Source organism: Artibeus jamaicensis, unplaced genomic scaffold (genome assembly GCF_021234435.1).
Source record: "Artibeus jamaicensis isolate MK-2021 breed Jamaican fruit bat unplaced genomic scaffold, CSHL_Jam_final scaffold_847, whole genome shotgun sequence".
In the NCBI taxonomy this organism is placed as follows: domain Eukaryota; kingdom Metazoa; phylum Chordata; class Mammalia; order Chiroptera; family Phyllostomidae; genus Artibeus; species Artibeus jamaicensis.
The window spans coordinates 15477943-15505484 of record NW_026522057.1 but is presented as its reverse complement, the minus strand read 5'-3'; the positions used below and the strand labels follow the sequence as shown (position 1 = coordinate 15505484).

At 51.8% G+C, this 27542-nt stretch overlaps 1 protein-coding gene and 1 pseudogene across 5 annotated transcripts; one reads left to right on the top strand and one right to left on the bottom strand.

Annotated features, from left to right (window-relative positions):
* Positions 1 to 13: 13 nt before the first annotated feature.
* On the bottom strand, positions 14 to 21227 carry UBXN11 (UBX domain protein 11). 5 transcript variants are annotated; one of them, XM_037135971.2, is made up of 15 exons: positions 21180 to 21227; positions 17268 to 17370; positions 16228 to 16256; positions 15497 to 15595; positions 12988 to 13088; positions 12436 to 12490; positions 11898 to 11974; positions 9186 to 9312; positions 3494 to 3708; positions 3146 to 3223; positions 2097 to 2214; positions 1864 to 1967; positions 503 to 576; positions 290 to 430; positions 14 to 209 (listed from the first exon to the last, which is right to left on the bottom strand). In XM_037135971.2, the coding sequence occupies exons 2-15, from the start codon at positions 17336 to 17338 to the stop codon at positions 62 to 64; spliced, it is 1437 nt and encodes a 478-aa protein (XP_036991866.2). In that variant the 5' UTR covers positions 17339 to 17370; positions 21180 to 21227; the 3' UTR covers positions 14 to 61. The 5 variants fall into 5 exon arrangements, with proteins under 5 accessions (XP_036991866.2, XP_053516353.1, XP_036991868.2 ...); XM_053660378.1 differs by having other exon boundaries at positions 14 to 159; XM_037135973.2 differs by having other exon boundaries at positions 316 to 430.
* On the top strand, positions 1139 to 1262 carry LOC119042285 (uncharacterized; annotated as a pseudogene).
* Positions 21228 to 27542: the final 6315 nt, after the last annotated feature.

Genomic DNA, 27542 nt, shown 5'->3' with positions numbered 1-27542 from the left:
CTCTCTGAGCAGCAGCTGGTTAGGGGCGGGTGCTTTATTGGGATTGGTGGCCGGGTCGAAGTCAGGGGGCAGGTGGCAGAGCCCGGCGCGCACGCAGTAGCAGAACTGCATTGGGCACCAGTCCTGCGGCCTGCAGCGTGAGCGAGTCATCGTCGTAGACTGTGGGCGGGAACGTACAGAAGATCTCAAAGGTGTTTGCGTCCACGGCCCTGAGGACCCGGCAGAATGGATCAGTCTGGGTCCTGGGACCAGAGCCCCGCTGCAGCTGCCAGCCTGGCCTCACACCCACCTGGCCTGTGCAAGCAGATCACGTACATCACCGACAGTGTCCTCGGGCCGCATCAGCAGCAGAAAGGCCTGCTCACCATCCTCAGACTTGATGCGCAGCATGGAGAGCCGGGGAGCAGGCAACTCTGGTGACTCCTGGATCCTGTGGGCCCAGAGGTGGTCGGTGCCCCCAAGGTCCAGCCCCCAGGTCCTCACCTCTCCGCTCTGCCCTCACCTCTTATGCTCCGCAACCAGGGCAGGTGTCTCCACCACAATCTCCTGGACCGGGACAGGCCACGGGCAGCAGCTCTGAAAGGCATCAATAGACCATGGACAGAGCCCTGAATTCTGCCAGAGTCATGTCCCAACCCCAACCCTTAGTGGGGGCTTGTTCTTGACCAGGGATTGCTGAAACCAATGAGTCTAAGGGGAGGTGGGAGTGTTCTGTGCAAAGGAGTTTCAAGGAGAGGAAATGGAAGGGAAGCTTTGAGGTTCCAAAGTCTAGTGGGGGAGAGAGAACCCCACACTGACGATGACCAGGTGGGATGCCTGGCCCAGGGTCAGGGAAGACCGTCCTAGGGAAATGACACCTGAGCGGTGAGTGAAGGAAGAGGAAGAGTCCTTAAAAATGGAATGGGGGCAGGGATACTCGAGGCAGTACAGGCGAAGGTCCCCAGGTTAGAGAGGAGGTGATACATTTGGGAAAGTGTCAGCAGTTTGTGGGACAAGTTGGGAATCAAGTTGGACTGGAAGAAAGAAAAGGTCGGGGGTGGTGGCTGGGGTCAAGAGCTTAGCTTTACCAAGAACCTCTATTAGAAGGTTTCAACCACAAAGCTCTAAGATCCAATTTACATTTTTAAGAGTGGAGGTCGGCCTCCTAGTGCTCACCACAGGCCATGTTCCTACACTGACTACGGAAAGAAGAGGCAGAGTAAAGGCACCCAGTGAACAGCTCAGCTCAGGCCCTGGTCTGTACTGTGAATGGGGGGGTATGGAAAAAAAATAAAAATAAGAGCAGAGGCTTCTTAGGGGAGGGTTGTTGGTAGGGTGCTGCAGTTTCCGGGGAGAGACATTCTGGAGCCTAGACTAGGATGGTGGGAATGTAGAGAAGGGGTGGATTCAGATGCTCTGGACATGGACAGGTCAGACAGACTTGGCAATGTGGGGCGAAGGGGGCAGAGTGCTGGGAAAGGGAGGCTGGGTACCTTTCACAAGTGGAGACGTGGGAGGAGTGAGGAAAGGACGACGAGCTCCGTGAGGGCCAGGAAGCGATCTCCAGAGCCAAACTGGATTTTTGGTCTGGACTTTGAGGGGGCGGCTTGGGCCTTGGGCCCACTTCTGGCCTAAAAAGATTCTGACTTCCCCCCTTACAGCCACACCCTGGCCAACCCAGCCGCTCTCTGGGTCCCAGCCCAGAGCTCTCAACAGCTCCAGTTTCCAGGAGACAGTGGGACAGCTCCATGACACCCACTGTCCATGCAGGCCCTCCTCGGGCACCCCCGAGTCGGCCTCCACACAAACCACTGCTCTGGTAGGCTGGCCCAGGGTTGATAGTAAAGCCCCCAAGAAAACTGGGGGAGCCAGGACTGGCCTCACCTGCAGGGTGTCTCGAATAGGGCCCCGGATGTCAATCACCTCGCCTTGACGGATCACAAACTTGGGGAGCCTGTTCAGAAACTTCTCTGCAGTCATCTTGGAGCCTGCGGGGAGGGCATCGAGAGTCTTGGGTGGGGAGGGTGGGTATCCGTGAGTGATGGTGGAGGAGGCCACCTGGAGCTTGTCCTGTACAGCATCCCCGCCACCTGGCTCAGCCTCATGGCCGAGCTCACCTGGGTGCTCCATTGTCACTGAGGGCTTTCGAATCCTCTGCCAGCCCACCACTCGGCCCTCGCCTGGAAATGGGTCCAGCCTATTCTCTGGGTAGACCTGGTTGCGCAGGTCACTCACCTGGCAAGAAGGGAGACAGCGGTGGGCCCAGCTCTTCAGCCCTGGCTCCACCCCCACCCCTACTTGCCCAAGCCCCAGGAATGGACCCACGGGATGGTCTGATGAAATCCCCTTTACAGGTGATGAAACTGGGGCCCTGGGACAGAGCAAGAAGAGAGCACACCTGGGCCCTGCTCATCCTGCAAGCAGCCCGCACTGAAGCCACAGTTCTGATGTCCTCCTCAGACAGCTCTTTTCAAGATCCCACAGGGAAGACAGGGATGAGGGTACTCAGAGAGGACAAGGCCCTAGTGTGGGCTGCAGTGCGGACCCCACTGTTCTACACATCACCACCTCACTTGTCCCCATCAAGACACACCTGGACCCGTCTTGGCATGGGCCCCCAGTCACCACTCACTATTTTTCAAGCCGTGGTGGCACACGCCTTCGTTGTGGAACTAACACCCTGGGAGACACTGCCTCCTGTGCTCCCATCACAGCACCCTTCATCCTACACACCCACAGGGGACCAGCCCCATCTCTGTCCTCTAGTCCCAACACTTCCTGCCCCCCCCCCCCACTATGGCACTACCTTCCAGCCCAACCAGATGGCTCCAGGAGCCTTTAAGGGAAGCCAGGTCACCTTTGTAGACTCCTCAGGGACCCCAGGCAGTCAAGTTGTTTCAAATGCTGGAGGGGAGGGGCAGTGGTCCCACAGCTGAGGGCTGTGCCTTCAGGATGCCAGCAGGGGGCGCTGCCTGCTGCTTAGTCACCCCCTCCCTTCCCAGCCAGACTTCAGGCTCACCCTCCTGAAGGTCATCAGACTGGGATCCCCTGGGGTGGGGCACTTGCTTCAAGCCCCAGATTGAGTGATGCCTGAGGAAGCTGTCCCCACCACCCTGCAAAATCCCCACACAGGGAGTCCTGACTGGTTTGAGGAGCAGCTCATCACCTTAAAAGGGCCCCCATCAGGGTACAGGCGCTGGAGCTCTGAGGGGAAGAAGCCATCCAGTATGTCTCGGAGGCAGCGCTGCAGGAGGGAGAAGAAGGGTAACGACTGGCCAGGCCTGGGTGGTGACCCCCACCCTACTTCCTCTCTGGATGGCAGGCCCTGGGCCTCTGGCTTACCCAGGGCATCAGTCTCTGGCCCAGGACTTGACAGGGGTGGAAGTGGGGGGCTCTGCAAGTCCTGCATGGGTCTGAGTGCCCATAGCAGGTAGACTGGTTCCCAACACCTCCAATTAATGATGAACAGAGTGGAGAGCAACTCAGGCCTGTCTTCCCTCTCCTCCACTCCTACCTGTGTGGCGGGATCATGGAACGGCCGGAAGGGCCCATCAAACATCATGATGCCATTCCGGTACAGCTTCAGTGGGATGGGCTCAAGGACACAGAGCTGTGCTCCTCTGGGCATTGGCGTCCCTTGGGTGTCATCGTCTACCACCAGCTCACTGAGATCCTTCAGGCTAGCCAGCAGCCTATCAAAGTCCACCTCAGGGGGCACCAGTGAATCCCCTGGTAAAGAGGACAGACACCCATGAGCCTCTCTTCTTGACTGCAGTGTGTCCTCGCAGCCCTGGCTTCCATGCAACCCCCCTTAATGGGCAGTGGCTTTAGCATCTCTTCAAGTGGCCACCTGAGGAGGAAGGACAGCTAACACTAGATGATAATAATAGCTATCTTTTATTGAGGGTAACTGTGTGCTAAGGGGTAAATATCTATTAACCTAGTCTCCCTTCATTCCAACCCTATGCCGTAGGGCTATAATCAGCCCCATTTTTCAGATCAGGAAACTTATTAGGGAAGATTAATGGTATGCCCAGGGATTCACAGAATAAGTGGCAAGAGCAGGATCTGATTGGTCTGTGTCCGGTGCTGGGTTAGCAGCTGGATTCCAAGAAGATGACCATGTAAGGGCCAGCTAGGAACAAGCACTCTGTCTATGTTACTTATTGTTCCCAACTCTACCTTGCAAAAGACAGGCCTCAGGCCGACCCAGAGGCTATGAAGAGGGGGTTACTGACCTCCATTTTACACGCGAGGGAACAGGCCTACAGAGATGAAAAATGACTTGCCCCAGGCCCCCTGGCAAGTCAGAGGAGGGGCTGACTCTAGAGTCTGTTTCTCCCACGCATCTGCATTATCAGGAGAAAGAGGTTGGAGTAAGGACACGGGGCTATTAAGGAGGATGTCGGGACAGCTGCTGAACAGAACAGATGTGGGGCAGATCTTCGGTTGTGCAACTATTTCTGGGTCACAGACCCCTCTGAGAAGCTGACAGAAGCTCTGGCCTCCAAGTCCTAAAAAATGCGCTGCACATACAGCTGTGCGTCAGCCTCAGGCGGTGCAGATGGGGTGGCGGGACAGCAACGGCAGATGCCAGTGCAAAAGGCTGGTGGGAGGCTGGTGGGGGACAGGCCAGGGAGCTGTTCTCAGTCCTTGAAGGGACCTGGCTCCCAAGTAAGTCATTTGCTAGGGTGTAATCCCCCCCAAACACCAGAGGCTTTCTGGGCCTTCCTGGAAGATGTTTGTCACCAGGACAGACAGTTTGCACCAGGATGTGGGTCAGGGCTCCGGGGACCTAATTCCTTTCCCCACAATGGTTACAGTGGCTGTACCCAGGGGAAGTACAGATGTGGGTGGCCATTTCCTGTTGCCTTTGTACTCTTGAAACAGTTGACTCCAGCGGTCCTTCCCTTTCCCCTACAATTTCCACTGCTTTAGGGGCTGCACCTGCCCCCATCTGTTCTTGGAGTCCCTGAGATTCCCAAGAAAAACTCACAGAACACAGCATGCCCGGTATGAGTCAGAACAATGTCAAGACACTATTTTCCTTTAACAACTACGTTCAGAACACGTGGGTTAACCTAAAAATAACAACAGAAAAGCTCATCTTCAATATCTGCCCTGGTCCCTATATTCCTACAGATGGGGAAAGTGAGGCCCAGAAAGGTGAGACCAAGACGACTTGGCCCAAGCAGACCCCACCAGGCAGAGCCAGGAAAACCACCCCACAGGCTGACTGCTAACGCAGCTGCTTCCCCAGGCCAGGGCTTTTTGTGGGAGCTGACAGGTCATGGGGTGGTCGCCAGAGGAAGGGGCAGGCAGAAGCCCAGGGAAGGATGCCAAGAAGAAATGAGAGGGAAAAGAAGTTTGCTGAGAAAATCAGCCCAAAAGCCCCTGGCAAGTGAGCTAGTGAATGGCGAAGTGAAGTCAGGGTGGGCAGGCAGCCTGCAGCCCAGCGAGGGTGAGGCAGGGAGCTCCTGAGAAGAACCCGTAGCTCTGGGCAAAGCAGGGCTGGAAAAAAAATAAGGCAGGAAGAGCTTGGCATGACTACCAGCCTGCAGGGAGTGCTCAACAGAACAGTGCGGCTGGGCCCCATGGAGTAAAGCAGGGCAGAGCTCAGGCAAGGCCTGCCGTCTGAGCCGCAGCTTTCCTTTCCATGGAATGGGCAGCTAACAGGAACCAGCATCCCGCCCACTGTGGATGAGTCAGTGTTGACTTCATCTGCAGCTCCAGGGCGGCGCTGCCACTCCCATTTTACAGATGGGAGATCGGGCCTTGGAAGGCAACATGCCCCGGGCCTGGAGCTGGCTGCATCCTGGTGACTCTAAGCTTTTGTTTCTTTTAAAGATTTTATTTATTTATTTATTTATTTATTTATTTATTTATTTATTTATTTATTGACAGGGGGGAAGGGAGGAAGAGAGAGGGAGAGAAACATCAATATGTGGTTGCCTCTCACATGCCCCTCACTGGGGACCTGGCCCACAACCCAGGCATGTTTCCAGGCTGGGAATCAACCAGTGACCCTCTGGTTCACAGGCCAGCACTCAGTCCCCTGAGCCACACCAGCCAGGGCTAAGCTTCTGTTCCCAGTGCGCGCACAGGCTGCATCTCAGTGTTAGTGCTTCAGACACTGCTCACTGGCACTCCTTTCCAAGGAAAGGTGCAGCACAGCAAGGTCTTCTCTGAGGCCTCTTTTAATTTTGGGAGCCCATGGCCTTATTAAAAATAGTAGTAGGCAGACATGGAGATCAAGCCTCGACTCCTCGGCCCAACTCTGGAGAACCTCAGAGCCTGGGCTCCCCAGCCTCCCCTCAGTATGGTTCCCCTTCACACTCTGGAGACGCAGTGCCAAGGCTACTGCTTCCAAACTGCGTGATCCTGGGCAAGTGGGCTACCTCTCTGGGCTTCAGCTTCCTCTTCTATAAAATCAGAACAATAACAGTCTCCCCTTCACAGGGCTGCTATGAGGAAGTGCCTGGCCACTAACATGCTGTCACTAACCCCCATCCTCTTGCTCATTGCTGGGCTCAGGGTGTCTTCACCACCTACCCAAAGGGGCCTTGCTAAAAACCTCACCCCCTGAGGCTGGGCCCCTGTTCTTCCTGGGTTTCTGGAGCCCTTGAGCCACTTCCTTGGTCCCTGTCAACAGGCTGTTGTCACTTTGTTTGTTTGACTTTCCAACCACACCAAACACTTCTTGAACCCAGGCTAGAGCATCCAACCCCAGGCTTGGCCAGGAGTGGCTACTCAAGAAGGCTGAACTGGATACGTCCCTCTATCTTGCCATCCAGCAAATACGTCTGGAGCATCCATGCTCTGCTAGGCCCAGAGGATCATGGCCATGCCCATACCCAGAGTCCTGTCCTCTTTGGGCTCATACTTGAGTGAAGGAGACAGGGTGACAGTCAGTGACAGTGGCATAGAGTAGGCACCTCTGTGGGGGCTGCGACGCCCCCCACCCCACCATCACTATCAGCAGGAGAGTGGCAGGCCTGCACTAGGACAGTTCCTCGCACCTTCGCTGGGAGCACCACCTTTGCTGTGAAATGTCAAGGTAGTGCCCAAGACACCCCAGCATGGCCTGTCCCCACCACCTCAAGCAAAGGCTATTGAACAGGAAATGGACCCATTATTTCCACAAACCTGCAAGTCACAGCCCACTCTGGGGACTTTACCTACATTCACTCTGCTCTGCCAGGGCCACAAGCAAACCTGCGGCCCCTACTGTCGATCATTACTGCCTGCTTGCCCCAGTGTACTCTGATCCCCCAGGCCTGGGCGCCTGGGTGCCACCCACCAATCACGTATATGTGCACAGGCCCTGGCCTAGGGGCAAAGCACTGTGCTGAGCACTCCAGGACATCACAGGGCTATGCAACAATGGCTCATGGCCATTGAAGCATTGACCTGCAAGAACACGCCGCATGCACTATGGTTGCTGCTCTTGGCAGCCTGAAGGGTCAATCATTTCACAGATGAGGATTCTAATGCACAGCCCCTTCCCACGGGCGGTGGTGGTGGTGTAGGCAGCACACGCCTGGCCCAGAGCGGGTGCTCCATGAGCATTTACTGAAGCCAGTCGGGTTCTAGCTGAGCTTCAAAAGAGGGGAGAAAAGGGGGGGAAGGCAATTCAGGGGACATAGCACTGGCCTGAGCGGGGGCGAGTGAGGGAAGCTAGCCTGCTTGGGGTCTAGGTCAGGCCATTTCCAGGGACTCGAGGGCAGCCTAAGGACAAGTGGAGCTGCTGCAGCCCATGGAGTGAGCATGGCTTACTGTGCAGGGAAGGGAGGAGGTTCTCACCCGATCGCAGCAGCCCAGGGCTTGGGGAGAAGGGTGGTACCAGGAGGTGGGGACTGGCAGGGTAAGTGGGAGATGTAGAAGGGCAGGACCTTGAGGAAAGGCAGGGACAGTGAGGAGTTCAGTGGGGGTAGGGGTGTGGCGTAGTGAGGAGTTGAGAAGGGGACAGGGAAGTAGTGAGGAACTGAGCCCTGAGGCTCAATACCTGTTGTGACCAGGACTGTCCCCTTTGTGTCTCCGAATACCCTGAAGCACCTGGCACACATCCCACCTGAGGCTCAATATACTGGTGGGAAGGGGCGAATCATCCAGCCTGAGGCCAAGCCCTTGAAAGGCTCCCCCAATCCCCCTTCTGGGTCCTCTTCCCTAAGGCAGGACTCCAAGCTCTGGAACATTTAATCAGCCCCAGGACAGATGCCCTGGCTCACCATTTACTGGCCAGGTGCCCCAGGGCCCATGGGGCCTGGTAACCACCCCACAGAGGAAGAACTGTAGCAGCAGAAGAGGCAAGAGGCCAGCTTTGTGGATCCAAGGGGCCCTTGGGGCAGAAGCAGTCTGGTATCTGGGGACAAGGTAGTGTGGGGAGGACACAAAGAAGCAAGGAGAGAGGGGAGTCTGCTATAAATGAAAAGCCGCTATAAATGAAAAACATGTCGTTCTTTTGGCAGAAGAGCTAAGAGCTAAATGGAGGCAACCACCTCCATTCTTTGAAAAGAACGGACCTATAGCTTTCAGAAACAGCCAGTTGTTCAGACCTACGAACTACTCTCTATGGGCTGCAGACATCGAGATACTAGCAGTCGAAGTAAAAATAAAAAATGGTGCTGGCTGGGTAGCTTGGTCCTGACATGCCAAGGTTGCAGGTTTGATCCTGGGTCAGGGCACAAACAAGAAGCAACCAGTGAGTGCATGAGTAAGTGGGATGACAATCAGTGTTCCTCTCTTTTTTTTTAATTGGTAAGTCCCACAGAAGCAGGTAGATTTCAATAGTCTAGCTATAAATGAACATGAAAAGGGACTCAAAGAGGGATCCAGCTTCCAAAGCAGAGGGACTGCTTTTGAAGGCAATAGCTTTTAGATGGATAGAATTTTATAAACTATGGTGGCTGAGAAAAACAAGGTCTTGTTACATCTTATATCTCTGGGTCTTTGAAAGATGAGCAAGCAGAGAGAGTCTGAAGCAAGACCAGAGGAAGAAAGTGGTGGCAGGTTAGGGGGTCAGTGATGAAGGCCAAGGCCTTTCCTGCCTGCCCTGTGTCAGTGGCAAGGTGTGGGATGTCTCAAAGCTCCTCGTGCCTGGAGACAGGGGCGTGAATGACACATGGCCTCTGGACAGCTTCTGGCCCAAAGGAAGCTGTTGCAGAATTCCTTTTGCAGGAGGGTCTGGGGTAAGCCCCCTGTTCTACCTGGCTTCCAGAACTTGTTGGCCTTCATCCAGTCCCTCTTGTCATCCTCTGAGCCTGTACTGTCTTCTGAGTCCTCCTGGTCCGTGGGTTCACCCACCCAACGCAGGCCATAGTCACCGAGGAACCGCTGGAGAGGGAGATGCCAAGGGCACTGTCAGCTCAGTCCGTCCCCAGGAAACAGGTGGCATCTGCCCAGGCCCCAGCCTCAGGTCCCAGAGCTGACCAGGCAGAGGGGACGGGCCCAGGGATCTTGGCCACTTTCTGGCTGTGAACTTGGGAAGCCACTTCACTTCCTAGAGCCTCAGGCTCCTCCTTATACAATGGAAATGACAGTGCCTTCCCACAGGCTTGTGAGCAGGACTCAGGAAGACAATTCATGTCGAGCACCTAACACAGAGCCTGCACCAGAACTCACTGAAGGCAGCCACTGCAGTGGTGGGAAACCCCACGGACCTGGCCTGGGTTCGAGGAGGGGCAGGGACACCCTGCTCCATGGGACCGAGAGGATGTAGCCACCCCCTCAGCGCCTCCCTGGGGCTGGGTCTCACGTCTCTGCCACAGGAAAAGTTCTGATCTGTCTATACTTCTTCTGCTGGGCCCTCCTCCCCCTCTCTCCCCTCGATCCACTGCTTATGTGCGGCCCAGCAGGTTTGTCTTCTTCCCCCGTAACACATTGTTTTCAGTTTCACATTTCCAGCCATTAGATGTCTAACAGGGAACTCAAAATGAACTTGACCCAAACGGTCGCCACTCCCTGCCCCTACCTCCCAAACCTCCTCCACTCCAGTCTCCCCCCAGTCGACCACAGCACCCCCTCCACCTGGGCCTCATCCGTGACCCACTCCCCTCTCTGCCTGCCCCAGATCTTCAACACCTGTGGGTGCCACCTCCAAAGCAGGTTCAAATCCACCCACTTGACTGTCTCCTCTGCTGCCTGCCACCCTTTCAAGCCTTGGTCATCTCCCTCCTGGACAATCCAGAGGTTCTACCAGCCTTCCCCCATCCACTGCTCTAACTGAAACCTTCCTGTGGTTCCCAATTCCTGCAGAACTGAATCCAATCTCACATAGTGGGTGGCACCCCCCCTGCTGTCCCTGTCACGTGCTTTCTGCAGCCTCTTCTGCCTCTCCCTCTTGCTCCCACAAACACCCCACCATAAGCCAAGTTTCTGTGGCAGCGGGTGGAGCTTCTCATCTCTTCAGCCTAGATTTTATCTTTCTCTGGTCCCCCCGCATCCTCTACAACACAGGTGGCAAACACAAGGTCTGTGGGCCGAATCCCACTCTCCACCTTGTTTTATCCAGCCCGGCACCTTGTTTCTACCCGGCAGCAGCACTGAGCTCTCGCTTAACTGTTAAGGAGTAGTTACATTTATACAGTCCTAAAATGACATTTGGCCCTTTGAAGACTACCAGGAGGCTGATATGGCCCCCGGTGAAAACGAGTTTGGCACCCCGGGCTAGACTTCTTGTTCAGTATCACCCCACAAAGTGGAACAAACCCCAGCTTGTCTCTATTGGGTCGCCCACTGAATATTTCATCTTATCTCAGTACTTGTGTTATTTTTCTGTGCACTTGTTCATGTCTCTGTCCCTTCCAGACTTTTTGTCTCACAAGGGCAGGGGCCCACATCTACATCCCAATACCTGGGACACAGGAGATACTTCTTAGGAGTTTGTTACACTAATGGAGCAGTAAGTGTGTGAACACTGTGAACCCAGGGACTGCCTCTGACCCCCTCAGCCCGCCCTGAGGCCGCCGGCATTCCCCGCAGGCTGCGGGGGCGGGGGGGGGGGCAGCGCTTTGTTTCCCCACAGCCCCAGGTATGCACAGGCGGCAGAGGGTGGGGTCGGGTGTCGTGGGGAGGGCCCTCAGCTGCAGCCACAGCTTGGGGGTTGCTGTTGTGGTCTTAAATTTGGTTGGGGCTTTGGAACACACCCTGCATAGAGAGAGAGGTTAGACCCCAGGAAGAGCTTCTGGTGGGGCCAGCGAGGAAAGGAGGGGCACTGACAAAGCATGTCCCCCAGGACCCTCCCTTAAACGTAGGACCCTTCCTGTTTGGGGCTTGCTGTATGAATGGGGACAAGGAAAGTGACACAGGGGTACTGAGATGCCAAAATCAGAGGCAGGGTATGGCTGTGACCAATCAGTGAACACGTATGGACGGGTGCCATGCCAGGTCCTGGACCTGCAACAAACGAACCAGAGGAAAGCGCCCCTCCCCCCATGGAGTTCCTGTCCCCTCGGGAAGAGACAGGGCACTAAGGAAGCACAGGACAGAGAGCCTGCCCTGGTCAGAGTCTGGCAGCGGCTCCTGGGGAAGGGCCCCCACCTGATCTGAGACTGAGGATGAGTGAAAACTCACCAGGGGAAGGTGGGGGCAAAAAAAACCATTTCAGGCAGAAGGATCAGCATGGGCCAAAGTTCTGCGGTGAGAAAGCGCTCAGTGTGGTCAAAGAACCAGAGGCAGGGCCCGGGGCTGGAGGGGAGAGTTGCTCAAGGCGAAACTCAGAGGAAACTGAAGAGGAGGCCCAGGCAGGAAGGAGTGTGCCCCGCCCTGGACACCTTCCTGGCTCTTTCACCTCCAGGTTAGCCCTGAGCAGGGAGACCAGAGCCGGGCCCAGGGGTGGGCAGTGGGACCAGGGGACCCCACGAGCGGGGCTCTGACCCAGTTCCCGAGCAACAGGCAGCCCTGGCCACCGCCTCTCTCACCTCCATCTCCCCGACCTGCCGCTGCAGCTTCATGCACATCGTCTCCAGCTCCTCCTGCCGCTGCTGGGACATCTGGCCTTCGGGAGAGATGGGAAGGGGTTCCGCTGCCCCAGCCTGGCGGCTGCCAGGCTACCTTGACCAGAGGTCTGCCTTCAGGGTCATCTGAAGCAGCTGTCCCTTGAGAACTTGAGGGATCCCCTGAGAATCGCCTCTCGCCTCTCTTCCTGACCCTGACAGGAGTGGCCCTCCTGACTGAGGAGGTCACCATCCTCCTGGAGCAAGCTTCCTGAGGAGGCTGCGTTTCCTTTACATTTTCGATGGAGCGCTGTGTGCTTAGGGCTGGGCTGCACCTGCGCTCGAGGGACTCAGTCCCACACAGGAGGGCACCATGCTCAGTGTCTCTGCCCCTCTGTGCTCAGCTTTCCAGACCCCACAGCAACTCAGCTTGATGTTTCAGAGCCCAGATGCTGAAGGGCCAGTGGCCCAGGGGAGGGTAGAACAGGAGGGCCAAGCGGCCCACTGAGACGACCGCTCTTACCCTCACTCTCCTGCAGGGTCTCCACCAACTTCTCCAGGGCCCGGATCTTCCGATCCTGCAGCAACAAGACATGCGAGGGGGTACAGGCAGGCCTGGTGGTCCCAGAGCCCAGGGGAACACCTTCCGGAAGGGAAGGTCCAGCATTTTTGCCTCTGCGGGGGCACTAAGGAGCCTAAAGCCCCCGCCCCTGTCCCACTTTGGCACAGCCACTGCTCTAGTATCTCTGCTGATCCTTGTGGTTCCACAGAGGTGGGGGGTGGGGTGGCCCCCCAAGTGCCCTAGAGCCCAGCAGCCACTGCTGACATCCACTCTTGAGGTCCAAGGGCCTTCCTTGCTCAGCTGGGGAGAATGCCCCCAGCCTCTCTGCTCAGGTCACCCTGTGACCTAATCAGTCCCAGGCCGCTCCTGGCCCTCAGACCAAGCAGTTTGCTATGGGAGATGGTTCTAGCACCCATTCACCCTGGCCTACTACAGTGGCCTCACTGGCCACACCTGCCTGGACCCCTCCACCCTTCAGACCAAGCCCTGGCCCTCTCCCCACTGGGGTCCCACCTTGGACAGCATCTCGTCGGTCTGGGCCTTCACCTGCCGCTCCAGGTCCCGCATCTTCATTGTCACGGTGGCCATCTCCAAGTTGTGGTCTGCCGCAGGGCCTGCCAACCAGACAAAGTTTGGGAGCTCATGTCTAGAGCTGAGGCTGAGGTATGGGGTCCAGAGGAGAGGGAGAGGGGTCCCCAGGAGTGGAAATAAGAGTAATAACAACAGCTGTCCTCTCCATGATAGGGACCATGCCAAACACTTTTTGTGTATCAATTTATGCAGTCCTCACAACATACCTGTGAGGAAGTGAACAGATATAAGAAACTGAGGCACAGAGACATCCAGTAATTTGTCCAAGGTGTGTGGAGTAAGTGGCGTGACACGTGGGTCACATTGCCCAAAGCGCTTTCATAAAGTTCTGTCTCAGTCAAATCAAACCTCTAACCTCATGACCAGTTTACAGGAGAGAGAGTGGGCAGAGGAGCAAGCTAAACAGGAGACCAACCCAGCGTGGGACATGCCCCAAGACAGGGGGCCTGGGCTCCTCAAAATGTCAGTGCCACTTTTCAAAAAGGCAAGGTATGTTTTATCAAGAAATTACAACCAAAAGCAGCACATGACTCTTGACCTGAATCGGGAGAAAAAATAACTATGAGACGTATTTTGGAACTGGGAAAATGTGAGTACAGAAGAAATGCTGGAGAGTGTGACTGAGCGTTGCACGCTCTCGAGTGTGACCAGGGCACTGGGCTGTGTGTCGCCTTGTTCCTGGGAGGTGCGCACCAAAGAATTTGGAGGTGGAATGCCGTGCTGCCTCTGACTGACTTCTAAACGGTTCATCCAGAAATACATCTACATCCACACAGGTGTACATGGAGAGAAAGCAAACGTGGCCAAATGACACTAAGTGCTTCTGGATGAGGGGCCTATGGGTGTTCGCTGTGCTATTATTTCAACTTTCCTATATGCTGGAAAAATGTCAAGTTAAGAAGCTTGAGGGGGAAAAAAACAAACAAATAAGAGAGAGACATGGGAAGAGGCAGGCGCTCTTTTCCCCCGGATGCTGTCTTTCTACGTGTAAGGCAGGAGCTGCAGCTGCCCCCCTGCAGCCATGTGGGGCTGGCATGCCAAGGGAAGCTTGGGCACGATGGAGAAACCTGAAGTCGTGAGGGTGTCTTTGAGCTGCTGCATTAGCAACCCTCGGGCTGCTTCCTTAGGGATGTGGGCCAATAAGCCCTCCTTTATTGTCCGTGCCAGCTAAGGAAGGGCGTTCTCTGACTTGTAGCTAAAAGGTTCTTAACTGACACACGGACACTTGGGGAGTGCCAGCACGGAGATGTCAGCAGGTAACTCACTAACTGAGGCAGAAAGGAAAGAGAAAGGAGAACCAGCCAGAGGTCACACTGAAAAGCCAGAGGATACGGAGCTAGCAGAATGCTCAAAAAAACCTGGGAGGCAGGAAGACATCAGGAGAGCGGTCGTGGTGGCCAAGGGCCTGGGTGTTCTGAGAAGGAGGGAACGGGAAACCTGCCGTGTGGAACGCTGCTGTGCAGAGAAGTGAGGTGGGACCAGCAAGACCTTGAGGGGTATAGACACTGGCTGAGAGGCGGTGAGGAATGAACGGCAGGTGAGGGGTGCAGAGAGCACGCCCACAGCTCTTTAAGGGGAGGAGCTGCTCATTACTGCTAGAAGTGTTTCCAGCTGGTTTGAAGGAGATTCTGGCTTCGTGGCTGCATGGTTGTGGGGCCAGGCTCTGTCTGTCTCCCTCAGCTCCCCCCCCCCATCCCTAGTGGGTGAGTGTTCGGTGGAGGAGCCCCTCACTGAATCCTCACCTCAACATGCTGTAGAGGAGGAAAGGGAAAGGGAGACAGGGAGGGGCCTATCCACAATACACAGCTAGCCCACACTTCTAACCTCATCCCCAGCTCTCTCTTCCAGATTCCCGACTCGGACTCTGACCCTGCTCAGCGCTCTGCACAGCTCACCCCGTCTGCCCAAGTCTTCTCTTTGCCCAGGCCTGATTAACCCTACCTCCTCTGGGAAGTCACCCTGATGAGCCCCATCCCACTTTAGATGTGTACAGGACCAGAGTGTCACCGCAGCCCTTTGGGGACGTTGTAGGCCAGGCGAGGAGGGCTATCTAGCAGACCTGGGGACATGCCCAGAGCCCTGCAAAGCTGGAAGCTGATGGCTGAAGGCAGAGCTTCACTCTCAGGACCTTCATTCCTCTGACCCTGGATTCTGGACCCACTGACATCACACTTGATGGTGACTCCACTAGACAAAGCCTGGCCTGGAGCCCTCTTGAGCTAAGGGTGAGGCCCACACAGCTTTATGCCAAACTAGGCCTTGGACAGGTTTTGGGGTACAGGCACATGACCATCAGCAGTCAGAAGTGGGAGCAGCTGCCTCAGGCCCAGCAGGCCCGAGAGTAGGTGCCACACCCTAGTGAACCTCTCTCCTTCCCTGGGGCCCTCTCCTGCTGCTGGGAACACAACCCCCTTTAGACCTCTGCTCTCACCTTGCCTACTCACAGGGGCACCTACGCCGCCATAGCAGGAAGGGACAGAGATCCTTTCTTCCGAGCCCTGTTCGTCATTCAGCAAGTCCACCTCATTTTCTGCAGACAAGATGCCCAGGTCACTGCACTGGCACTAAGGCCCAGAATAAACTGGGGCTCTGGGCCCTGGCCAGGATGGAACAACCTCATATGTCCCCCAAAGATATGAGGATAGAATACCGGGGATGCTGGTGGGCAAGGATCCAAACAGAACAGGCCTCTTCTCAGCGTTCTGCCTGCCTGGCCCTTGAATGACTAATAGCAGCCCCACAGTGGGAACAAAAGTGGGGTTGGGATGCAAAGATCTGAGTCTACAGGAATCAGAGTAGCGATGTGAGGACAGGGCCTCAGGGAGGAAAACCTATGATGGGTTGGAGGAGATTGTCAGGGGAAGGAGGGCTGGGATCTGGCCCCTCATGGATTCTCAGCACTCACCAGCCAACCGCCCAGGGGCGGGGGAATTCAAACGTTAGTGAGGACATCTCTGCTAAGGGTGAGGGGCCTCCTACTGAGAGCTGCCAGGAGGAAGCCCTGTCCTCAAGAGGGGATGGCAGCTGCAGGTAAAACGGGTTGGGCCAGCAGCTCTGGCTGACAGAAGTGTTCACCGTGCTCTTTCTCTCCACCTGTCCAACCACAAGGAGACGCGGCCAATGGAAGGTGAGGAAGAGATGAGGGCCGGGCCCCTCACTTACCGTCTCCGTAGAGTTTTATCCCTCGCCTCCTGGGAAACCGGGCAGGAAGGAGAAGAAAGGCAGACAAGTTAGGACCCCCTGAAATGTCACCAGGGGAGAGGCCCTAAGCTCCAACCCCCTAGCCAAGCCTTAAGGAGATGGAGGTTGGGCCTCTGCCTCCTGAGGATATCCACCCCCAAAGCCCATCCTGGCACTGGGACCAGACAAGGGGCAGGCTTCAAGGTATTCAACTCCTTGAGTGCCGCTGGCCTGGGAACGAAAGGGTTGCCGGTTTGATTCCCAGTCAGGGCACATGCCTGGGTTGTGGGCCAGGTCCCTGGTTGGGGTGCACGAAAGGTAACCACACATTGATGTTTCTCTCCCTCTCTTTCTCCCTTCCTCTCTCTCTAAAAATAAATAAATAAAAATCTTCAAAAAAAGAAAGAAGGAAGGAAGGAAGGAAGGAAGGAAGGAAGGAAGGAAGGAAGGAAGGAAGGAAGGAAGGAATTCAACTCTTCCCAACACAGGATGGGGAAGATCTGGAGCATAGAGTCTTGGGTGGAAGACAAGGGTCCCCAGGTCAAGAAGTCCAGCCCCAGCTCTGCTTTGAAATAGCGGTGAGATCCCAGGCCTGTGACTCAGCGACTCTGGATCCCCTTCGAATGACTCAAGTGATGTGCAGAGGTAAAAAAAAAAAAAAAAAGTACTTGAAAAGATGAAAGTGCTAGACAGATGTAAAGGACTGCCTTTACACCTGAGGGAATCCGGCACGTGGCGGGGCCCAGACCAGGTGCACCGTGTTTGCAGAATTAATGAGAATGAATAAGTATATGCACGCTAAGCCACGCCCACGGAGCCCAGACCTCACTGGCGGGCACCACCCAGTGTGTGCTTGGCACCACAACGTAGAGCCTCCCAGGCGGTACAGAGAGATGAGGTGGTCCGGAGAAGCTACATGACTCCTTAGTGTTCCCCCCAAGACACTCATTCTCTCAGCCCACAGGAGGGGCTAGGAGGAGGCAGGGGCACGGACACAAAGGCCCCGGAGGCGGGCCTCCTACCCTGAATTCACGGACTCCGACTGCAGGGGCACTCTCCGGGTCTTGCCAAGGGAGGCCAAAGGTGAGCTCATAGTTCTTCTAGACTCTAGCTGTCAGGAACTCCCTGAGTAGAAAGAAGGAAGTCAGTCCTTGGGGTCATTTCCTCAGGACCAGGAAGTAGTCTGAAACTTTCTTGCGCAAAGGAAGCACTTAAAAATGTGAAATATGGCTTTGACTTTTGTTGGTTTCCCTTCCCTCTCTCTTCCTTCTGGAAAGATGAATGCACATCAGGGAAGTAATCAAAGGCCACTACTATATTCAGTGAATTAAATAGTGTATTATGTGACTAATATCTATAAACTCTAGAACCGAAGGACCCCCGCCAGGGCCTGAACTGAGTCTTTTGTTCCACTGTGGAAAGGTGGGGCACCTGTCCCCTGCCCCTGCGGCTGCCGAGCAGGGCACCTGTGCCACCTGGAGGCAGCCCCTCTGCCTTCACTCAGGAGTTTGGGACTCAGAGGACCCCTCTAAAGACCAGGTCCAGAGTTTCCTCATACCCACTATCCAGCCCCCCAAATCTGTCCCTATCCTGCCCCAGCCCCCTGCTGTCTTGTCTGGGCACTGTCATGGTTTTGTGGCCAAGTGTGACAATCCCTTGTGGCTCCTTTACCAATTGACAAATGGTGTTAGAAGAATCTTAAACCTAGAGCCAATATGTCATTTCCCTGCTAAAAGCTCCCAATGGCTCCTTCTCACCACAGAAAAAAATTCAGATTTCCTTAACTTGGATGATCTGGTCCCCACCTGTGTCTCCTGGCCTCGCTGCTCCTCTCCTCCTTCCAGCTGCCTGCACACTTCACTCTGAACTGCTGGCCTGGCCTCAAATGCACCAGGCCTTCGTGCACATGGCCGCCGGCCCGGAGCTCGGCTCCTGGAATGGTCTGCCTGCTCCCAGCCACACCTTTCCCTTGACTGGGCCAGTTCCTTATTTTCTCAGTCTGTTTCTGTTTGTTCTTTAGTCATACACATATTTTCACTTTTTACTTTAAAATTACTATAGATTCACAGGAAATTAGAAATATAGTACAGAAAGGTCTTGTGTTTCCTTCATCCAGATCCCCCCCATTTTACATCACTATATGTGTGCATCCTTCCATGCCATGTCATCCATGTGCAGATTCATGGAACCGCCACCATAATCAAGACACAGAACTGTTCTGTCACATGAAGACTTCCCTCACGCTACTCGTTTACAGTCACACATGCCTCCTCTCTCCACCACCCCTAACTCCTGGCAATCGCTGCTCGGTTTTCTACCTCTACAATTTTCTTACTTCAAGAAGGTTGTATAAATGGAATCATACAATATGTGAGCTAAAAACAAAACAAAGCAACTTTAGTGAGATATAATTTACATACATAACCCTTTTAAAGGGCACTGTTCAATGGTTCTTAATCAATATCACAGAGTGAAATCATCACCACAATCAATTTTAGAACTTTTTTATTACTCTAAAAAGTCCCAGGCACTGTGCAATTAGTGACTGAAACTGCTGGGCATAAACTCCCCCCCCCCCACCTGATCACCCCTTCCTCCTCCAAACTATTGTCACCACAATGACCCCTCAAAAGAAATTAGACAGCCCTGGCTGGTGCAGCTCATGGACTGAGAGCCAGCCTGCAAACCAAAGGGTCACTGGTTCCATTCCCAGTGAGGGCACATGCCTGAGTTTCGGGCCAGGTTTCTGGTTGGAGGGGTACATGAGAGGCAACCACACAATGATGTTTCCCTCCCTCTCTTTTTTCCTCCCTTCACCTCTGCCTAAATATAAATAAAATCTTTTTTAAAAAAGAAACTAGAAAAAGACAGAAATTAAGGCTTGGTGAGGATGTTGGACCGTAATTTGTTGAACTGTAAAATGGTGCAGCTGCTGTGGAAAACAGTCTAGCAATTCAATAAAAGATTAAACACCCTTCATGGCCTCGCAATTTCACACCTAGGCATATACCCAAGGGAAATGAAAAGTTATCTCCACACAATAACTTGTATACATGTTCACAGCAGCATTAGTCATAGCAGCTAAAAAAGTATAAACAACCCAAATGTCAATCGACCAATGAACAAATAAACAAATGTGGTATATTCTTATAATGGAATATTATTTGGCAGTAAAAAAAGGAATGAGGTAGAGCCCTGGCTGGTGCAGCTCAGTGGATTGAGCGCGGGCCTGCGAACCAGAGTATCGCAGTTCGATTCCCAGTCAGGGCACATGCCTGGGTTGCAGGCCAGTTCCCAGCAGGGGACACAGGAGAGGCAACCACACATTGACATTTCTCTCCCTCTCTCCTTCCCTTCCCCTCTAGATAAATAAATAAAATATTTTTTTAAAAAAAGGAATGAAGTACAGTCATACTTCATTGGTACTTGTTGGCTTCAAAACCTGTCAAACCCTGTACTTGTCACATTTTGACAAGAAAAATTTTTTTTCAGCACCTGGTGCTTGCTACGGACTCATTGCACTTGCTAGAACTTGTGTGAGTCAAAATGCTGTCCCACAAAAGAAAATGCTTTATTGTTGGGTGGTCACTGGTTCCAGCACTAGCCATGAGGTCCAGAACTAATGACAAGTACCAAAGTACCACCGTACATGCTACAGTGTGAACGGACCCTGAAAACATTATGCTGAGGGAAAAGAAGTCAGTAACAATATGTAACAAAAGGTTGTGTACTGTTACCATTCCATTTATATGAAATGTACAAAATGTGCATTTAGTACAGTAATGAAGTAGACTAGTGGTTGCTTAGGGCTGGGGGCAGATGTGGAGTAAGTGGGTGGTACCTGCTAAAGCAGGGCGTCCTTTTTGCCTAATGGAAAGTTCTAAAATCGTGGTGAGGAAAGGGGATGATTAAAAACTATTGAACTTTACATGTTAAAGGGGTGGATTATATTTCAATAAAGCAACCATAGAAGAAAAGGAGCTGATTCCCAAACCCAACCCAACATCTTTTCCTCAAAACAAAGTACTTCCCACTTCCCCCATCTTAATGGGACCCAATCATCCAACCACCAAAATGTTCTCTTCTTCCTTCCCTAATAATCCCATCCCATCAGGTACCACACCCTGCAGGTTAAACTCTGCAACCCCTCTCACACCTAGGTCTTCCTTTGTATGCCCAATGTTGGCCATCATAGTGGGGCTCTCAGTGTCCTTCTTTGGGCCTGTCACAATTGCCCACAATTGACTTCCCTTCTTCCAATTTCACTCCAGGCTAATCCAACACAATGTTTCCAGATCAACGTTCCCAAGGATTATAGGAGACCCCTGAGTACGACGACTGTGTTTTTCCATCAGTCTGGGGACTCCTGAGCACAGGGATGTGTCTCTCCTACTCCTCAGACCTGGGGTCCCTAAGGATAGAGCCATGTCACTTGGGGGGCTTCCAGGGGCAAAATGTGTCTCCTCTCTTGGACCTGGGACGCTTTAAGGTTGCAGTGTCTCTTGTTTAAGGCTTGGGCTTTGAGGCGAAAGATATGTACTATGCCTCTACGCTTCTGGGACCCAAGTCCAGAACTGTGCTTTACTGACATCTTTCGTCACACCTATTCGACCTGTTGGCTTCCCCCATGCCCCGGTGCTTTCCAGCGCCTACAAGGGCCCGGCAAACTGCAAACCAGCACTCCCTAGATCCCCAGCTGGAAGCGCTCTGGGCGAGACTTATTTCACCACCTAACCACGCCCTGGGAGCCCGTCGCTGCCTCCTGCCTCGACGAGTAGCCATGGTAGGCAAGGGCCCGAATCCGATCCCAGGACGCTGGGGTCCTTCTGCGGGAGCCGGACCGCTGGAGGAGTCGGGCCTTCGGGACTTTTAAGGCGAGTCCCCAGCATGCGTGGGGTACTCCGCGAGCAGAAAGGCCTTGGGTCGGGACTCACCACGCAGGCCCACTGAGCTGTCCCGCGGCGCCATCTTGTTGTCACGCGGTTTCCCAGGCGACCAGAACCCGTCCGCCTTTCATTGGCTAATTCAAGGGGGGGGGGGTGTCTGGGCAGCTCAAATTCTATTGGCCCATAGAGTTTAATCTTCGTGGGGGGGCGGGTACTGTAAATCCCAGAATCCACCGCTTTGAGCGTACTCAAGGTCTACGGAAATGGCAGGTACTTAATAACACCTGGAGGTCCAGAAAGTAGACAAACTAGAATTGGCATCATGAAGCTGCTGGAAGCCTCTGGACTTGAATGTGTAATGCTGAGAATGCCATAGTTTTGCTAAATTAATATTTGGAGAAATAATCCCTCTGAGCCTGTTCCCCATCTAATCAGTATTTTGGGGGGGCTATTTTGAACATGAATTGAAACGTTGCAAATATTTAATAAATATTTATTAAGTCTGAATGTCTCTGCAAACGTTTTGACTGGATGGCGCTCCGCAGGGACGCTCAAATTATAGTTCAAATTATAGGTGTGAAAGTTTAGGTGAGACACTTCCAACCCCTGAGCCTCATCTGTAAAATTAAGGTGTGAGATTAGATTAGAGCAACCAAGCAGTTCAGTTAAGAGCATGCAGCATGAACTTTGGCTTCAGGAATCCCAGCCCCTGACTTGTGTGTTCTTGGGCAAGTTATTCACCTTAGTTTCTTCATCTATAAAGTGGGGATAATACCCATCCTACAGTTTCTGTGAGGATTAAATGAGATAATGCAAAGTACTTGTCTCAACATTTGTGCAGAGTAAGTTTTAAGAAACATTTCTTGCTTTTAACTGCCGTTATCCTTATCCCTCAGTCTTCAGCTGTGATGGTCTGGGGTTCTATGACTTCTGATTTCAGGAACCCACTTCTTTTTTTTTTTTAATGTATCTTATTGATTATGCTATTACAGTTGCCCCATTCCCCCCACTTTATTCCCCTGCACCCTGCACACACCCTCTCACCTGCATTCCCCCACTTTAGCTCATGTCCATAGGTCATACATATAAATTATTTGGTTTCTACATTTCCTATACTATTCTTAACCTCCCCCCGTCTATTTTCTACCTACCATCTATGCTACTTATTCTCTGTACCTTGCCCCCTCGCCTCCTCCCACTCTCCCATTATAACCCTTCATGTGATCTCCGTTTCTGTGATTCTGAGGAACCCACTTCTTTATGCCTAAACTTAACCACCAAAAACCTTTCTCTGCATGTCTCAGACTACACTTTTTAACATTTTTCCATTTGACTCTCTATTTTACTGCATTCAGGGGAGGGCAGATTTGCCATTTATGCATTTACTGGTTGCTTCTTGTATGTGCCCTAACCGGGTGAACCACAACCTTGGTGTATCAGGAAGACTAACTGAGCATTCTTTACACACCAGTTGGAGGCTGAAGGGAGCTACCAACTAAAGAGTGTCTTCCAAGTGCCTGCTGCCAACATTAGGAAGTTTATAGATGAGAAAACGAAGCTCAGAGAAGTGAAGTGACTTGCTTACTTGCTTAAGACTATGCAGGTAGAAGGCAGTAGAAGTAGATTAAAACCCAGAACTGTCTGTCTCTAGAGCCTGGGCTCTTTCTAGAAGCTCCCACTTTAGTAAAACTGGCAGGCAAAGATACACCAAGGTGCAGGTGGTACATGCCCACCGCCAAGGAAGGGGTTCAGGTGAGAGTGTGACTGGAAGTTGGAGGTGGGAGAGTTCTCTTGCTGCTGAGCTGCTCCCAGAAGTTCTCTGAGGCTTAATGTATGAGATGAGAAAGTTTGAGGTCATGCTGGGGGCCAAGTGATTTTGGGGGGTTGGAGCTATAGTCAGGGCACTAGCAACGTTATACTGTCACCTTGCCCGTGTTCCTTCAGCAAGGACCAACAGTAGGGGAGGCAGTGGGCTCTGGTCTCACGAGACCTGCCATGTTCTGTCCACTGCTTCCTGTCTCAGCAAGGCTAGGAAGAATGAATTGGATGTACCTAGGCATTAGGACTTGCCACATACCTTCCTCTTACCCAGGGCCCTGCTAATACTCTGCAGCAGGCACTCAACAAACATCTAATTCGTGTGAGGTAGATGGGAGCCCTCTCACCTGGTGGGCCAGTTCATTATTTTTTAAATAACATGTACTGGGAGAAGTCAGAGCCTTATTATAAATGTACATGTTGCCATTGTAGAAGCTTGGAAAATAATAATAGCTATCATTTATGGAGACTATATTATAGATCAGCATCATTTAACAAGTCTATGAGTCTGGGTGCTATCACTTGCTGGCTGTGTCTGCTGAAGCTACTTCACTTATCTGAGCCTCACTTTCTGTATCTGTAAATAGAGATTCTAATAAAAACCTACCTCACAGGATTATTGGGTAAGTTAAATTTCTCATAACCTTGCTACATTATTTTTAAAGGTGTTTTCTGAAAACAAAGTTATAAAAACAAGAGTCTAAGCTCATCTATTATTTATTCTTCTGATCTATATTGCTCTAACCCCCATTTTAAAGGGTCTCATTTTCCTAGGTCTCTGGGCTCACATAAAATTTGAGTTTTGGGAGGACATTGGAGGTCAATCTATCCAGCTTCCAAGTTCACCCAGGATTCCATCTACCTCTGCCCTCTTTTTTTTTTTTTTTTTTTTTTGCTTGTTTTTTAATTGATTCCAGAAAGAGGAGAAGTGAGGGAGAAGGAGAGGGAGAGAAACATTCATCGGTTGCTTCCTGCACGTGTCCCAGCTGGGAACCAAACCCACAACCCAGGCATATGCCCTGACCAGGAATCAAACCCACAACCTTTGCGTCTGCAGGATGATGCCCAACCAACTGAGCCACACGAACCAGGGAATAATCTCTTCTTGTTTCTGTCCCATGGTGGATGTCCGCTCCCTGACAATGGTGGAAAGTTCCTGGACTGGTAGGAGGGAGGTTCTGAACAAGGATCTTACCAGGCCTGTTTCTCACCTGTAGGATGACAAAGGACACCCCAGCCCTGGAGTAAAACGGCTCTGGAAGTCCCTATTCTTGAGAATAGATGTAGTCTACTTTGCTTTTAGGTCATTTTCTGAAAGATCCTTATCAGTTATAACCCTTTGGGACTAAAGAATTGATTGGAACCCAGCAGCTTAGGAGGGAAAAGTGAATAATAAAGGACAGAGAAGTCCTCTAAGTCCATGCATTTCTTCAGAATCGACACCTAGCTCTCCAACCTTCCTCCTCTTCTCCACTCACATCACTGCCCCCTTGCATCCACCCCTCACTTAGCATGACATTTTAAGCCTTGATATTATGAGTTCTGCCCTCCACCTTTCTCAATGTTCCAGAAACTGTTATGCTCCTTCCTGTTTCCGGCTTCTCCTTCCAGCGGGGACATCCTTCTTTGCCTTTTCCCCTTGGGAAAATCCCCCTCAGTCCTTTGAGAATTACTTGAAATGTCCCCCATGAATACTCCCACTCCCCCCAAGCAGAATTACATTCTACATTCTAATAGTGCTGCTGCCATTATAGTATTTCTTATTTAGTTTTTTTTAATAAAGATTTTATGTATTTATCTTTAGAGGGGAAGGGAAGGAGAGAGGGAGAGAACATCAGTGCATGGTTGCCTCTCATGGGTCCCCCTCTGGGGACTGGCCCACAACCCAGGCATATGTCCCAACTGGGAATCAAACTGCAATCCTCTGGTTCGCAGGCCCGCACTCAATCCACTGAGCTACACCAGCCAGGGCATCTTATTTAGTTTTGTGATAATTTCAGTATGTGTCTCCCTCCTGGACTATGAACTCCTCAGGGAAAGGACCGTCACTCATTCATCTTGCCAGTAGGTAACAATAAATTGTCTGAAATGGATGGATGAACAGACAGCTGGATGAAAATTTACCTTGGAGAGCTCTACATTGCATTCAGATCACAGCCTTCGAGTGGTAGGGATGAAAAATGAAGGGCAGATCATCCCGTAATATATGCTGCAACCCCTTTCCTCTCTCTTCATCCTTGCAGTAGTCCATTCCATCACTGAGTTCAAGTACATATTAAGCACCTGCCCTATGTGAGACTGTGATGGGCCTTGGGGACAGTCACCAAAAACCACTGTGAAACTGGGACAGGGAGTGGGCTGAGGTGTTTTGCATGCTTAGGTCCCTCTTGTTCTGCAGGTCTCAACACAAACATTTCCACTGAGTGGTCTTCCTCTAATATTTACCTAGAATATGTCCTCTTCACACTTCTCTTTTCTCACATTACCCTCTTGACTTCTTCATAGCATTTATTGAAATCTGAAATTACCATTTTTTTATTCACCTTCCCCCATTTGAATGTCAGCTCTGTAAGCACAGGGACTCTGCCTTTTTTGTTCTGTCTAGTCACGTACTGCCTAGAGAAGTATCTGACACATGGTAGGCACTCAAGACATATATTACACTATAATATTTTCTTAGGATCTATCTTCCACTTCACTAACTATCTCTTCATTTGTGTCCAATCCGGTGTTAAACATACCACTGAGTTCTTAATTTCTATTAATGTATTTTTAAGTTCTAGAAATTTCACTTGATTCTTTTCTATAATTTATAGTTCTCAAAATTGTCTTATATGTCTTTGAATAAACTAAGCACTGTTACTTGAAAGTTTACTTGGTAATTGCATTATCCGGATCTTTTATGTTATTGTTTCTATTTTCATTTCTGTGAGGGCTGGGCTGTTTTCTTTTTGGCTACTCCCAGGTGTAATCAATCTTTCATGGTCCCAACCCAAAGCCCAGTGGGGGAGTGTGGGAGTTTACCAGAGTCTCCCTTTCTTAGGGGATCTTGAACTATATAGTTTTTCTCCTCCTATCCTCATAAATTTGTAGAAAGCGCTGCTCAGTTTCTCAGCTGTCCTTTCTGGAAGTGGCAAATAGTTTTAGGGGTAAAACAGTTCCAAATGAAAGGCTCACCCATCTCTTCCCTTAATTTAATGCTGCATTAGTAACTCTCCCAATACTTAGTCCACTAAGTTGCCTCAGTCCATTATGTTGCCTCATAATGTCCATACTATGTCTAACTGACTGAATACAGGCATGCAAGGCTTGGAGGTGGGAGTGGTCACCCTATATGCACACGTTCAACTCTCCCTAACACATACTCTGACGATGTTCTGTGCTATGCTGGGTTAAAGAAATGGGAAGACCAAGTACCTCCTCAAAGGACACGACCATATTCTAGGTTGACACAATCTTTACAGCACAGACCAACAGAAGGGGCTCTTGTAATACTGAGGAACTCTCTCTCTTTGAAGGAATTTCCTAGGGGGGGAGTGGAAAGTTTCCCAGGGAAGGGGCTTCTGAGCTAAGTCTTAAAGGACAAATAAGAGTTTGCTAGATTTAAAGAAAAAACTAGAGAAGGGCCTTGCTTGCAGAAAAAATACATGGAGTATAAAAGCACCAGGAACCCTGGCTGATGTGGCTCAGCAGATTGAGTGCTGACCTGTGAACCAAAGGGTTGCTGGTCCCCTTCCCAGTCAAGGCACATGCCTGGGTTGTGGGCCAGGTGCCCAGTAGGAGGCTTGTGAGAGGCAACCACACATTGACATTTCTCTCCCTCTCTTTCTCCCTCCCTGCCCCTCTGTCTAAAAATTAAATTTAAAAAAATAGCCCAGAGAAGCTGAACTAAGGAGATGCTAGCTGGATGTGTCTGAAGGCTAGGGTGTATGGGAGGGATGTTATGTAACCCATGACACCAAACTTGGGAAGAAAGGGTCTTTGAATATCACACTCAAGGGGTTGGTCTTGATCTCTGAGCAGAGTTGCAGGGGTTGTGGACTGAGATTTCCCACCGTGCTACTTAAGGTTCAGAATTCAGGTTTGGAGAAAGTGTACGGTAAGACACTGAAGTCGAGAGATAACTAGGTTCTATCTCCAGGTCTGCCATTAATCTGCCCTTCTTTGGCCCTCAGTTTTCCAATCTACAAAATGGGAGTTGTGTGACCACGTTTCTGTCTATCCAGTTGTTGTCAAGACAGAATAAAACTGCTCAGAGGAGAGGGCAGGAGAGGTAATGGTGTGAAGCGCCACTTCTCTCAGATACTGATGGACTCCAGACTTCCAGGCCTCACGTCCTGATGACCCTTAAAAACCCTTCCATCACATACAAGGCCACACCACCACTAACAGCTCAGGCTCACGCCACAGAAGCTCAGAATGTGAAAATGAAATTTCTGGGGTGGAAAAAGTTTTACAAAGTATCCTCATATGCATCCGCAACATGAAACAGGTACGAACATGGCAGGGCTTAGTCTGTCCAGCTGACTCCTCCTAAGAGGAAAGAAGATTGCTAAGTGAGATAGGGCCAGCTTTCAGCAGAGCAATCTTGGA

Bases quoted from the DNA above. Each gene is read 5' to 3' on its own strand.
- UBXN11 (XM_037135971.2), bottom strand. From the start codon at position 17,338: ATGAGCTCACCTTTGGCCTCCCTTGGCAAGACCCGGAGAGTGCCCCTG. The intron at 3,709-9,185 runs GTAGAACAGGGG...CCTCTTTACCAG, and splicing joins CAACAAGTTCTGGAAGCCAG to GGGATTCACTGGTGCCCCCT. The intron at 431-502 runs GTGAGGGCAGAG...CTGGGCCCACAG, and splicing joins CTGGTTGCGGAGCATAAGAG to GATCCAGGAGTCACCAGAGT.